The sequence below is a fragment of the Sylvia atricapilla genome, chromosome 15 (assembly GCF_009819655.1).
Source record: "Sylvia atricapilla isolate bSylAtr1 chromosome 15, bSylAtr1.pri, whole genome shotgun sequence".
Taxonomy (NCBI): domain Eukaryota; kingdom Metazoa; phylum Chordata; class Aves; order Passeriformes; family Sylviidae; genus Sylvia; species Sylvia atricapilla.
In genome coordinates, this window is record NC_089154.1 from 6,138,805 (window position 1) to 6,152,327 (window position 13,523).

Here is a 13,523-nt window from a genome sequence, read left to right on the forward strand (position 1 = left end):
GGATGAGGAGCTGGGTGTGAATAAATCCCCTGTGGGCACCAGGTTTGTCACCTTCCTGTGCCTGGTGCAGCTCTGTGGCCCTTGGAAAGTGCTCCAGGGGAAATTGGGTCTTTAGGCAGCAGCAGGAGGTTCAGTGTTTGCCTCCCAAGCCTTTCAAACACAGATATTTATCCTGCTGCCTCCCAAACTTCTGAAAAGGGAACAAAATCCCTTGAGTCTCCTCGGAGCCAACAGGAAATGCTTCTGAATTTGGATTCCAACGTGACTCAGTTCAGAGATTACAAATGACCAAAACAACTTCCCTGGAAGTATGGAGTCAACAAAAACAAGGCAGAGGATGAAAAATTATCCTTAAAAGCTGTTGGAAAAGTCTTTCTATGTCATATAAAAGTTGCTGCTGCTCCCAGCAACCCTCCAGTGACCACTTTATGTTTTCAGAAACTCAATTTATTCCCATTCCACTGTGGATAAGAACAATCTCTGCCTGGGTGTTTTGTTGAGCTGTGTCCTGGAGGATTTGTGGTTCACCCCTGGGTGTTTTTCTCGGGATTTCTACGCTTGGAAGTCTTGGTAGTTCCCTTTTAGGGAGGTGATGTTGTTCTCCTGGGATGTGCAGTCAAACACAAGAGGTTACATGCCCAAAATTGAATAGGAAAATGACTCAGCAATTAGTCACTGCATTGAAACATTTATTTTTCTCTTCTACCTTGAAGTCTGGCAGAGCTTGGATGATTTAGGCCTTAAAAACATCCTGGCACAAACAAATAAACCCCTTTAGCAGCAGAAAGACAAATTAATTGGTATTTGATATTGATAATTGATACAATTGAGTTTATTCAGCCTAAAAGAGCTTAGAGCAGGATGCATTTACAGGAGTATTTTTGGAAGATGCAATAATTTCAATTCCTTGTTTGCAACGACAAAACCCCCCCCAAAACCAACAAAACTAACAATCCCCCCCCCCGCCCCAAAAAATCACTAAAAAGTAACCGGGTTTACAAAGTTTTAACTGCAGGAAAAATGCTACAGCATGAAACTTTTCTGTGTGTCATTAATTCTACAAAAAGGTGTACAAAAGGCTGCTATAAAAATACTTTGTTCCAGGTCTTACTTTGAGACAGTCTGACCCCTAAAAACACTGACTGTTACCAATAACATCGATTTTCACAATGCTTCAATCTCACTGCGAGGATTAGCTTGATGTTTCCCCAGATCCTCCCAGGCTTGTTGGTTTTTTTGGGGAATGATTGAGTTGAAGCAGCTCCTCCTTTTCCCTAAAAGGCCCCAAAGAGCTTTGGGGCTGTCCTGGGGAGCTCAGAAGCTGTGGAGCCCCTGGGCCCCAGGCCCTTCTGCAGGGGGGAGGTCGTAGCCCAGCTTGTGCAGATCTTTGGTCATCACGTTGAAGGAAATGGTCACAAAGCCTTGGGATCTCACCCTGGTCACTGGCACAGAGAGGATGGGCACGAACCCAGTGAAAAGAAGGTTTGGGGTGAATTGTGGAGCTCTTTTTTTGAGCACCCAGGAGCTGCCAGGACTCACCTTCCCGTCCTTCTCCCTGTGCCACCACCTTGGGGTCGGTGAATTCCGGGCGTCTCCCCGTGAACCAGCTGGGAGGAGAAAATACAGAATAATTGATTGGATGGGAGAGAAAATACAGAATAGTTAATTGGGTGGGAGGAGAAAATACGAAATAATGAATTGGATGGGAGGAAAAACACAGAATAATGAATTGTTTGGGAGGGAAAATACAGAATAATGAACAGCAGTGAGACTGCCAGCAGGTTTTTGATTCCCTTTATTGATCTACTGCAATCAAAGGTGAGTTTTGCCTTAAGGAAAAAAAAATGCAACTGTTTTCATACAGATTTTGTGGAATCTGTAAAACAAAAAAAAAATTTTGTTTTTTTTTCTGGGCTAGAAGAATCTTTCTGTGGCAAAGGTATTGTTGGAAAATTCCTCCTGATCACCCAGAGAACCAGAGAAGGCTTGGAGACCTTGAATTTCTTAAAACAATGTAGAATGGCAATTGCTTTCTCATGGGTTTGCTCTTCCTGTGACTGTCCTTCCAAAATGGCACCAAGGAGATTCAGGCAGTAATTTAGTGCAGTTAGCAGGTAATTAATGTGCTCGTTATATCACATATTAATAGATAATTATGTCTATATTACCACATTATATCAATATAATTAATATTGTATATTAATGTACAATATTAGTAATATTAACCTGTTAATATGTGTTTATTGTATCTTAGTATTGTTTATTAATATAAATAATATGCTTATGGAAGCTATTAAAAACGACCCAGACAGCTGAAAATATGATTTTTACCTACAGAACACAAAACTGGTTATGGCACTGAACAGTTGCACCACGGAGTGGCTGCAAATGCTTTTGTGGCTAAGGACAGGAGAGAAATTCACTCTTTAATGAATTCAAGTCATTAATTATTACCTTGTGAGCTGCTGCAGCCTCGAGGTGGACTCTGGGACAAACATAGCAATGGTTCTTTTGTGCCTGAAACACAGAGGAGACCCCCCAGAACTTCAGGAATGGAAAAAAAAAAGCATTTAAAAAAAATTATTTTTATGTTTATGAAGGCACGAAATTCCTGAGACATCAGGTACTTTTCCTTCACATAGAAAGGGGTTACTTACACAGGAACAGAGAAGAGGTTCCTCCCTCCATTCCCAGAGGTGGGAATGAGAATTTATTGTGTGAGTAACTGAGCTTCACATTTGGTTTTTTTACAGGCCAGTTTGGGCTTTACAGGATTACCAAAACTTACTTCATGATGAAAAGAGCTCAGCTAGAAAATCTTTGTGAGCTGACACGACGCCACGAAGGAGATTTTTGGGAGCTTTTTTTTCATTCTGAAAGAACAGAATAACTGGGCAAGGATCTGTGTGAGCCCTGCAGGTCAGGGTGGCACTCACCTGCCAGGCACAAAGGGCACGTGGACAGCCCCATAACCTCTGACCACGTCGTGGCCAAAGAAATCAGGCCCGTAGACACTGAGCACAATCTGTGGCCCTGCAAGGAAACGGGGGTGAGAGAGGGGAAACGGGGCTTTGGCTCCAGGGCTGGAGCCCCCCTCAGCACTCACAGCCAAAAGGGTTGGTGCTCTTGAAGGTGATGTCGATGGGGAAGTTCCAGACCAGCGTGGTGGGAGAGACGCTGCTCTTGGAGGTGATCTGGGAGATTCCCTCCTCCAGGCCCTGCAGGGAATGTGGGGTGAGCCCGGGATGGGGACACAGGGTGGGGATACAGGGTGGGGACAGGGGACACAGGAGCTGTACCGCCGTGGGGACCCAGTCCTGGCCGTAGACAAAGGAGAACTTGCAGTAGAGGTCATCGAATCCCGGGAACTGCAGGAGAGAGAGACAAAGAGAGAGGGGGTTCACTGGGAATTCACTGAGAATTCACTGGGAATTTTTGGGGGTGAGGATCTGCCTGAGTCAGGGTTCTGAGAGCAGCCTGTGCCACTGAGACTGGGTCAGACAGGCCGGGTTTGGGGGGCTGAGACTGGGATGGGTTTGGGGGACTGAGACTGGGATGGGTTTGGGGGGCTGAGACTGGGATGGGTTTGGGGGGCTTGAGACTGGGATGGGTTTGGGGGGCTGAGACTGGGATGGGTTTGGGGGGGGTTGAGATTGGGATGGGTTTGGGGGGGTTGAGATTGGGAAGGGTTTGGGGAGACCGAGGCTGAGGTGGGTTTGCCGAGCCGAGACTGAGGTGGGTTAAAAGGCTGAGCTGGATTAGGGAGATGAGACCGGGCTGAGTTTGAGGCAGGGAGGCAAAGGCAGGGATGGGTTATGGGGGATGAAGCCAGGCGGGGTTATGGGGGCGCTGAGGGTGTGCAGGGCTGAAGGGGATGAGGATGCGTTGGCGGCTGAGGCCGGCCGAGCTCAGGAGTGGGAGCCAGGTTCTCATCCCGCGCGGGGGAGCGCAGCACCGAGACCGGCCCAGGGCGATCCCCCACCCCTCCGTGCTGTCGCGGTGTGTTTCCCGTGCTGTCCCCGGCCCTCCCGCACCTCCCCGCTCTCGATCTCCCCGCTCACGGCCAGCAGGAACACGCTGGGCGCCGCCATGGCGGCCACGCCGGTTGCCGTGGTGACGGACGGGGCGGCGCAGCGGACAAACCTCCGCGGCGCCGCGCTTCTCTTCTCTTCGCGGGGCTCCCCGTCCGCAAAATCGCCCCCCAAATCATCCCCAAATCGCCCCAAAATCGCCCCAATATCTCCCCTAAAGGCGGCCACCCCACCCCGGCTCTCCCGGCACCGCTGTCCCCGGGACGATCCCACCCGCTCCCCTCAGGCGCTGAGCCCGGCCGGCGCTGCCCCGTTATCCTCGCACCGCCACGTGTCCAGAACTTTATTGATTATCATTTTTATTATTTAACATCAGCCTAAATCAACCCCAACCGGGGCTGGGCACGGCCCCAGGGCCGCCAGCGCTGTGAGGGATGCGCAGGGCCGCGGCTGCTGTGGGGAAGGAGCCGGACGGGATTTGGGGATGGCCGGGATAATTCCAGCCGAGGAAATTCCCGATCCGGCCATTCCGTGTGTGGAGGAGGCCATGGCCGCTAGATGATGCTGCTGAAACAGCTCCGGCTGCCGGGCAAGGGCCGAGAGGTGTCGGCGAGGGAGAAAGAGGGGAATAAAAGGTGGATTTTGTGCTCTCTGGAGGGTCAGGCCGCCGGTGAGGAGAGGGGCTCTCCGTGCCCTCAGCACGGCGATTTTAATCACGGATATCAGGAGAAACGCCCTCACACCTCTGGGGCTGGACTGTGGGGTGGGGAAAGGAGGGAACAGCACCGTGCTGGTTTAATTATCCCGCTCTAATGAAAAGGAAAAGGGTGAGTTGGGTGTGTAAATGAGAGGGATGAAGGTGCTGAGGCTTTGCAGGAGCTGGAACCGCTGAAATCTGCTGATGGTGACTTGTTTCTGTACAGAGACCGCGGTGTGAGAGTGCTGGGCTGGGGACGGGACCGGGCTGTGACAGTTCTGGCCCAGGGATGTGACAATTCCGGCCCAGGGATGTGACAATTCCAGCCCAGGGATGTGACAGTTCTGGCCCAGGGCTGTGACAATTCCGGCCCAGGGATGTGACAGTTCTTGTTGGAACCCTGGGCACTGAGAATTCCAGCCTTTCTGTGCTCACAGGCACTGACCCCCCAGCAAACACTGCATTTGACCTGAGGCTGTGGAAAAGGCTCCCAAAATTGAGTGACAGCCCTGGGATTGTGGGTGTGGGGTTTGAATAGAAGTGTGTGATATCACAGGGGGAAAACTTAGATTTTAAAGTTTTAAAATATAGTAATATATATATAAAGCAAGATGGAGGTTTTAGGGTGGAGGCTGAGTCCTTTTTCATCTTCTTCACGGGTTTGGATGGTATTTTGTAATTGGGTAGAAAAGTCCACATTGCGGACCATGGGTGATTGGTTATTGGGTTAAAAGCCAAAATAATTGAGGTGTCATTTAATAATTGGACTGTTTGTTCTCAAAAAGCCTTGCAGAGAGATAGAGACAGAGCCATTTTTCACTCTGTTAGCTAAAGCTCACAGCCTGTGAGCCTGTACTATAGATAAGAATTAATAAACATCTGAGTCCAAACACGGAACAACGTCTCTCGTGCAATTAATCCTGGCTCAAACAGAAAAAAGAAGATAAAATGCCACAAGTTCTGGACTGGTGACATGGTGCTGGCCCATCGGGGCTGTGGCAGTGCTGCTGCTCACACAAGGAAATTTGCTGCCCACGCACACGTCAGCGCCATGGAGACTCCCCAGCCTGCTGTGCTTCATCCCTTTGCCTCCTTTCTGCATCCCAGGCCACGTTCCCCTCTCCTTGAGGAATTTTTTGGGATGGTTGATTGCTGCCAGACCCTCTGGGGAAGCGTGGGAGGAATGAAGGAAGCCTTTCCCCATTTCAATGGATGTGTTCGCTGTCAATACCTGTTTCAACTCGGTTTTTCAGGCCAAACAAATCTGGCCGAGAGAAGAAGGGGACAGGAAAGCAGGAGGGATGGCAGGGAATACCTGAAATGTTATCCCTTCTCCACAGCCCTTCAGAAATGCTTCAGGGAAAAGAATTCATTTGAACTGAAAATCATCGGGGTGGGGGGGAGGTAGAGCCGTTCTGGAGCAGCTGTCTGGAGCAGCCAGTGAGGCTGTTTAATTAACACTGCACTTGGCTACCAGCTACCCTGGAGCCAATTTCAGGACATTTTTGTTGCCTGGCAGGTGATATACAGCTGCTGGAGGAGTTCTCCCAGCACTAAGAGACCTTCCCCATGGCAGGGAGGCAGCAGGGGGGTTATTCAGCAGCCGTGAGTCATCTGTACCTGCATCTGGAGGGGCTCTGTCCCCTCCTAGCCATAACAAGACCTTTTATTTTTCCCTTCTTTGCAAGCCAGCCTTGTTTTAATCAGCTGTATTTTTTAATCTGTGCGAGCAGAGTGAAATCTCAAGCTAGGAATTGGTTTTATCCTGCTGGAAAACTTAATTAATGCTCCATCAGAGAGTTTGATTTCCATGCATGATGAAGGTTTGTGGATGATGGAGACCCCATGGGTGTTATTTAGCAATGCTGCTGTTTCTCCTGGCCTCTCCTCTTCTCCAGGACTTGTCCCAGTCCTGTGATTTGTGATGGGACTCATGGGAACCCTCCCTGGCATGTTTGGAGCCACAGTCATCCTCACAGGGAGGAAGGACACACTGATCACTGACTTGTCACCTCCTCCAGGTTGGATCCCAGCTCCCGCAGAACCATTCCCAGTGTCCCTTAAGCACTGATCTCTGTGCAGGAGGCATGTCAAACAGCTGAGGGAGTTCTGTTTGCTTCATTCCCAGGAAGAGCCAGGGGCTGGAAAAATCCAGACTGCTGGAAGTCTGTCCCTGGGAGCTTCTGAGTCAAACCCAACCACCGTGACCTGCCCAGGCTGTCTGGCTCCACGTCCAGGGGCTCCCAGGGAGGCTGGAGAGTTGTGGTGAGCCCTTTCCCTGGGTTTCCCCTGGAACTGCCTCTGGATGAGCCCTGGGGAGAGCAGGCAGGGGCTCTCCTCCCCCTGGGTAAAGCTGCCAGGCCACAGAGCCAGTGGTGGATCCCTGTAGGATTTCTGTGGGATTTCTGTGGGATGTGTCTCCTGCCCATCTCCCCAGCTCTGGCCTCATCCACTGTAATCACAGTAGGAGCAGTAGATCCCTGGAAAAGAGAGTGGAAAGACACCCCGTGCTGCAGGGAGGGAGCAGGAGCAGCTCCTTTGTCTCCACTCTCTGCTCAAGCCCCGAGGCTGATCCAGGGGAGGTGAGAGAGGCACAAACACCACCAGAGTGGCACAGCACAAAAGTTTATTTCGAATCCCAAACATTTATGATCGACACCTGGTAAATGGCCAGTGAAATACATTTGATGGTGTCATTAATGTGCAATAAAGCGTTTGTATTTTTAGAGTTGTTTGCACAGCCTTGACTCATCCCTGCCTGCCAGGAGGCTGCAGGGAGCTTCCCTGCCCTTTGTCTTCCCTGCCTTTTGCTTCTGCTGCTCAAATCAAGCAGGGAAAGAGTGGGATCTCACAGCAGCACACAGAGGGGGATATTCCTGCTGTAATTCCTGCTGAATATATACCCCTGGGGGTTGAGTGTGGTGGGAAGGCACCTGGGCGACGCCAAGGTGGGTTTTGTGTTACGTGGCTGAATCCCAGAATGGTTTCTGTTGGAAAGGACCTTAAAGCTCATCCCATTCCACCCCCTGCCATGGGCAAGGACACCTTCCACTATGCCAGCTTGCTGTCCAACCTGTCCTTGGACGTTTCCAGGGATGATCCCTGTGTCCATGTGGCTGCCAGCCCCATGCCAGGGGCCCTGCTGGGTCCAGACTCTGTCGCTGCCAAGGAACTGTGAAGTGCCTGGTCTTCCCTGTAGAATTAATTTGTATTGGAACTCATTATCATCGGTGAGATTTCTTTTGGCTAATGAGCAAAATTAATTAATGAGCCCGTCAGAATAAATTGACATGGAGGTGGGGAGGGGTGAGGAAGACCTGGGGAGATGGTGCCCAGCAGGACAGTTGGGTTTGATAAGGACACAAGGAATAAAAGCAGGGAGAAGAGGGGAGGGTAAACAAACTCCTTCTCCTGTCAGGCATGGAGCTCTCCTGCTTGTTGTCCAGAGGTGAGGGCATTTTTTGGGAATAACTCAGGTGGGAACGCTGCTTTCCATGCATCCAACAGACCCTGCAGACGTGGCCACGGGCCCTGAGCAGCTTATGCCTCCACGTGGGGCAAAGCAGAATCAGAATAAGCTGCTCCAGGGGACTTCAATCAAATATTCAAATCATTAATCTGATTCTTCCCTGTGGTGTGACTTAATGAGGGTCGTTGGCATTTTCTCCCTTTCATGGTGAACGGATTTATTTTTCACTGGATGGCCCGACATCCACAGCTGGAACAAAACAACCCAATGCTCACCTACAAGTGAGGGGCACAAGTGAAGGGTCCTGGCATGAGGAGCAGCCCAAGCTGGGTGTGGAACACTCCTGGTGGCATCTTTGCATCAGTGAATGCCAGGGAATCCTGGAATTATGGAACATCCTGAGTTGGAAGAGACCCACAGAATCATCGAGTGGTGCCAAAACCCAGGGGGTGCATCAGTGCCACTGCACATCCCTCACCCCAAGCAGCCCCTCAGCACCTTGCCCGCCTCCAGAGAGGGGCTGAGCCCGTGGAAAGGGCTAAACCAGCCTGTGGCAGCACCATCATGCTGGAAAGAGGATAGAGCACTCACCTGGTGTGAGCTGGAGTTATTCCAGGAGCTCAGCAGGGTTCCAGCAGAGAGACACGAGCTGCTCAAAACCCAAAGAGCCACAGAGATTTCAGCTCCTGTGGCTCTGTCAGGGTGTGCTAAAATTCCTAATTAAGCCCCCTCGTCTGGAGGATGAGGTGGCCCCAGCCATTAAAACCCAGCCACGGCTTGAAAACTTAATAGGGGAAATTTAATGGATGAAGTCAATTGAATTATTCATCCCCAGAAAGCTTGTACAAATATCAAATGCTTATTAGCATTCATGCAACCTGTATGATCTCACAGCTCTGACAGATTAAGGTTGGGGCTAATTGCACCCAGGATGGCGTCAGATTTGGTGGTTGGTATTTTTTAAAAGCTTATTTTTCCTCCCCAGCATGACAAAGAGAATTTCAGATCGATGCCATCTGAGATTTACCCTTGAAGCAGAGCCCCTGTGATGGTTTCCTTCCTCAGCATGGTGGTTTTTAATCCCTGTCTGATTCCTGCTCCTCAAAGGGTGCTGAGGTGGCTCTGAGCCAGCCCAGATGGACACAGCACCCGTCCCTGTGGGCTGTGGGTTTGCTGGAATGGAGAGTGCTGGGGCAGAGTCTGCCTGATAAATGGACAGGACTGAATGGCCATTAAAAATGCAAAATAGAAATCGATCCGATTAAATAATCATGACTTGCTTTTACCTCGTGCTTTTCACTTCCGATCTTAAGCAAGGCTTGCAGACAGTCCGGGGGGAAATTGCTTAATGCTGCAGAGATTTAATCAACAAAATTAACACTGGCTGATGTTAAATAGTTTCTCTGGTCATGGCCAGGTTTGGGGATGCAGCTGTGGGGGGTTTGCACCTGCCAGTCCAGGTGAATATCCCCAAAAGAGGCATCAGGGAGCGATCCACGGTCACTCTCTGCTCTTGGAAAGTCCAGCTGGAGCTTGATTCTCCTCACGCTGCCAGGATGTTCCTGCAGGCTCATGGATGGGGTTGTTTTGGGTCCTGATTGAGCTTTGGGAAGGGCTTTGGGAAGAGTGGCAGGCTGAGCAGAGCCAGAACCAGAAGAAAATATCCCAGATCATTCCCAACAATGCCATGGCTTCAAGCCCTTCCAAGTTGTTCTACGCCCCCCTCTCCATCACCACCATCAGCCACCAGCCCCGTGGCTGAGAGGATTTTTCCCCTGAAGAGAATTCAGGCACAAGCCAGAAGGGAATTTAGGCCTTTTCCAGCAAAGCTAAATAATGCCAGCAGTAAATGACACCCTGAGTGTCCCCGAACCCTGAGGGACACCCCGGAGCATCCCCCACACCTCCAGGCAGGCCTCAGAGGGATTCGCCTCCCCTCCTTAAACTGCAGCAAAAAGGAGTTTGCCATCCTCCCCAAAGCGCTGTTAATCATGGATTTTGTGGCTCTTTTTCTGGAATTCCTCTCGCCATCCCGCCGAGACAGAATCATTATTTACAATAATTCTAAACGACTCTTAATTACGGCGGCGCAGGTGCTCCTCGGGAAGCAGCCGGATCAACATATGGAGACTCCTGGGTGAGGTGAGGGATTCTCTGAGCTCAGGGGGAGGCGGGAGAAGCCTCCAGCTCCAGCGGGGATGGTTCACACCTGGCTGGGTGAGGGGTTGAGCAAAGAGTTTTTGGGGAATGCCGAGCTCTGGGAAAGGGAGGGGCACACCTGGGCTCCCCCCGCTGCGGCACAAAGGGAGGCCCACGCTTCCAGTTTATACAGTTTAATAGATGTGAAACAAGATACATTTCCTTTGGAGTAATGGATGCATCGATAACAGAAGATAAATGTGAAGGCATAAATATGAGGCAGCACGGAAGGAACCAAACGGAAAGGACTGGATGGGTTTGTTCCCCCCTGGGTGTCCACGGGCTCCTTCCTGCTCCTATTTCCCGTGGCCAAGCTGTGCCCTGGACACAGGGCCTGCAGGAGGGGTGGGGAAGGAGGCTAAGAGAGGAAAATCAACCCCAGAAGCTGCAAACCCACCCCCCCCACCCCGAAGTGGTGGTAAAAGGTGGCTGGATTCCTCTAGAGGCTTCTGGAAGGGCCTTGGGAAGGGAACGTGTCCAGGGATGAGGAGGGAGGGACAGGGAGTGCAAAGTGCCCCCAGGGGTCGGAGTTGTTCTGCCACGAGGAGGACAAATCATCACCTTAAATGCTCACAAAGAACATCACCTACGACAGCTCTTTACACCTTTACACACTGTATCAATAATTTACTTAGAACTGCAGTAAACAAAATACATTTCTTAAATAATTTACTATTTATTTGTTCAGTTTCTTTAATCTCTCTGTAAATGTAGTTTTTTTTCCTTTTTTTTCATTAGTTTTTTCTCTTTGTAACACAAGAAACCGTCTTTGTGCACATTAGTTCAGATTATTGCGACGTTTAACCTGAATTTCAGTTAAAAAAAAAGAAAAGGGGGAAAAAAAGCAACAGGACAGTTGGACAGACAAGAAGAATGAATAACTTATTGCACTGGCTACAATTCAGTAGTGATTTGGTTTTTTTGTCTGTAATTAGGACAACCTCTAAAGTACAAAAGAAAAATGAGCGAGATGTCAGAAGCATCAGCTGTGAGAAGAAGCTGGTGGGGTGACGGTGGAGGGAAGGCAAGGAAGGGAAGTGAAGAAAGAGGAGAAACATTTGGAAAATGAATGGCTGGAATAATTAATTCCACAGAAAACCCAAGGAAACACCACCCATGTAATGCAAAAAAAAACAGCATCTCTGTTTCTCTATAAAAATATGTGCATTATGAAGAGAGAGTTTTTGTGGGTCTGGTTTTTTTTCCAGGTTTTTGTTTGTTTGTTTCCTCATTTTGTAGCTCACAAATACAGAATTTTTATTTCTAGAACTGCTGATATACAGATAATGTCCAGCTCCCAGGCACTCCAGCGTTAACGTGACAGCTCGAAAAGGTGCCTCAGGAAAAGTTGAGCAACTTTAAAATAAAATAAAAAACCCCCCAAAAAACCAAAACCCAAACCCAACAAAACAACAAAACCCCAAGAGAATCCCCCCAAATCCCAACCACCACCGCCTCGGGCTCGAATCAATGTGATCGAGGCCACAGAGCGGGGTGGGAGGAACCAAGCCACCCCTGCATCAACCCCACCTTCCCTTTAGAAAAGAAACCCCAAAACCTCTTGCCAAATCCTCCCCCCAAAAGAAACCCATCCCCAGCTTCGTCCAGCCGCTCGTTTGGTTTCTTTTCCATTTTTTCCATATGTGTGTGTGTGTGTACGTGTGGGTTTTTATTTTTGCAAACTTCCACAGCGCTTCCCAACGGGCGACAGCAGCGAGGGGATGGCCCCGGTGACGGCCACCCCTCTGTCCCCTCGCTTTGGAACCCCCACATTGGTGACAAGCCCTTGAGACGCCCCCCTCTCCCCCATCCCAGCAGCTATACTGGGTCCTCCGTGCCTTCTTCTGTGGCCACAGTCACGGCGGGGCCCAAGTCCTGCTTGTGCAGGGGGCTCTTGGCGGTGCCCAGCAGCTCCTTGCCCCTCTCGCCGTTGCCCCGCTGAGTTTTTAAGTGATCCGTCTTTTTCAGCTCCACGTCCGGCCGCGAGTCCGCCGAGCCCGGCGTGGGCTGGCCGCTGTCCAGCAGCTCCGAGAGGCTGCTCAAGGAGCCGCCGTCCAGCTGCTCGAAGGAGAAGTTGGGGACGCTGAGGTGCTGCTCCCCTCGGCACTGGGGCTGGCTCTCCGGGAGCTCCAGGGATTCTCGGTAGGCCGGGAACTCGCAGGACGGGGTTCTCCTCCGCAGCAGGGTGTTCTCGGAGGGTTTGGTGCGTGGGGCCGCCGCGCCGTCGTCCTCCATGGGAGGATCTATAGAAATGCAGGGCGGGCTCATCTTCTTCTTCCTCCGGGCTCCGTGGATGTAGTCGGCCTCGGGCTGGACGTGGCCGGGGGGCCGCTGCTTGTCCTCGGCGGGCTCCGGGAAGCCGCAGTCCGAGGCGCTGCCGGAGGGGCAGATCTCGATGGAGTGCCGCCGCTGCTCGTCGGCCCAGCTGGGCTTGCTGAGGAAGCCCTTGGTGTCGGTGCTGTAGAACTTCTTCAAGTCCTTCTCCTTGCGGGAGAGGCTGCTTGTGCTGCAGTTCTTGAGGGGCACGGGGGACGGGGCCGGGGAGGGGAAGGGCGAGGTGGAGCGGCTGCCGGGGTCCGAGTGCTCCTCTGCCCAGTCTTTGGCCGAGCTGTTGATGTGCCGAACCTCCTCGTCAGCCAGGTCTGAGGGCTCCCCCTGGCAGCCCTCGGGGCCGGGGGAGCTGCTGGGGCTGGGCGGCCGGCTGGGAATGCTGTGCTGGCCACAAGTGTGCTTCCGTGCCAGGGGGCCCAGGGGCCGGTGTGGGGAGGATGGAGGGGAACGTGGAGGGGTGGCCGGGAGGGGGGAATGGAGAGGGCTGGGGGTGAGGGAGCTTTGGGACTGCTTTGCTGATGGTTGGGGCTCTCCAGGTTCTGCTTGCAGGCTGTCTTTGCGCTCTGGAGTCTGTCCGTCTACCGAGTCCGTCCGAACGGCCTCCTGGAAGGGGAGGAGAGAGCAGAGGGGTGAGAGCCTGGGGATGTGCTGGGCAGCAGCACCTCTAGTGATGGACACAGAGCTACAGAAACGTGCTGTGTTGGAAGGGGTCTTAAAGCTCCACTCCTTCCACACCTTCCACCAGTCCAGGCTACTCCAAGCCCCATCCAATCTGGCCTGGGCTGCTCACAGGGAC

General features: G+C 51.5%; 2 protein-coding genes across 2 annotated transcripts in view; both read right to left on the minus strand.

Moving 5' to 3' along the window:
- Positions 1 to 939: 939 nt before the first annotated feature.
- On the minus strand, positions 940 to 4,102 carry B9D1 (B9 domain containing 1). Its single transcript, XM_066329903.1, has 7 exons — positions 4,035 to 4,102; positions 3,300 to 3,368; positions 3,107 to 3,218; positions 2,937 to 3,033; positions 2,455 to 2,517; positions 1,540 to 1,607; positions 940 to 1,442 (listed from the first exon to the last, which is right to left on the minus strand). The coding sequence occupies exons 1-7, from the start codon at positions 4,089 to 4,091 to the stop codon at positions 1,315 to 1,317; spliced, it is 594 nt and encodes a 197-aa protein (XP_066186000.1). The 5' UTR covers positions 4,092 to 4,102; the 3' UTR covers positions 940 to 1,314.
- A 7,502-nt stretch (positions 4,103 to 11,604) lies between these two features.
- CACNA1H (calcium voltage-gated channel subunit alpha1 H) overlaps positions 11,605 to 13,523 on the minus strand; it is a 108,787-nt gene continuing 106,868 nt past the window's right edge. The window contains exon 33 of the mRNA XM_066329904.1: positions 11,605 to 13,330. Coding sequence (XP_066186001.1) covers positions 12,215 to 13,330 — 1,116 coding nt within the window. The 3' untranslated portion in view covers positions 11,605 to 12,214. The remainder of the gene's footprint in view (positions 13,331 to 13,523) is intronic.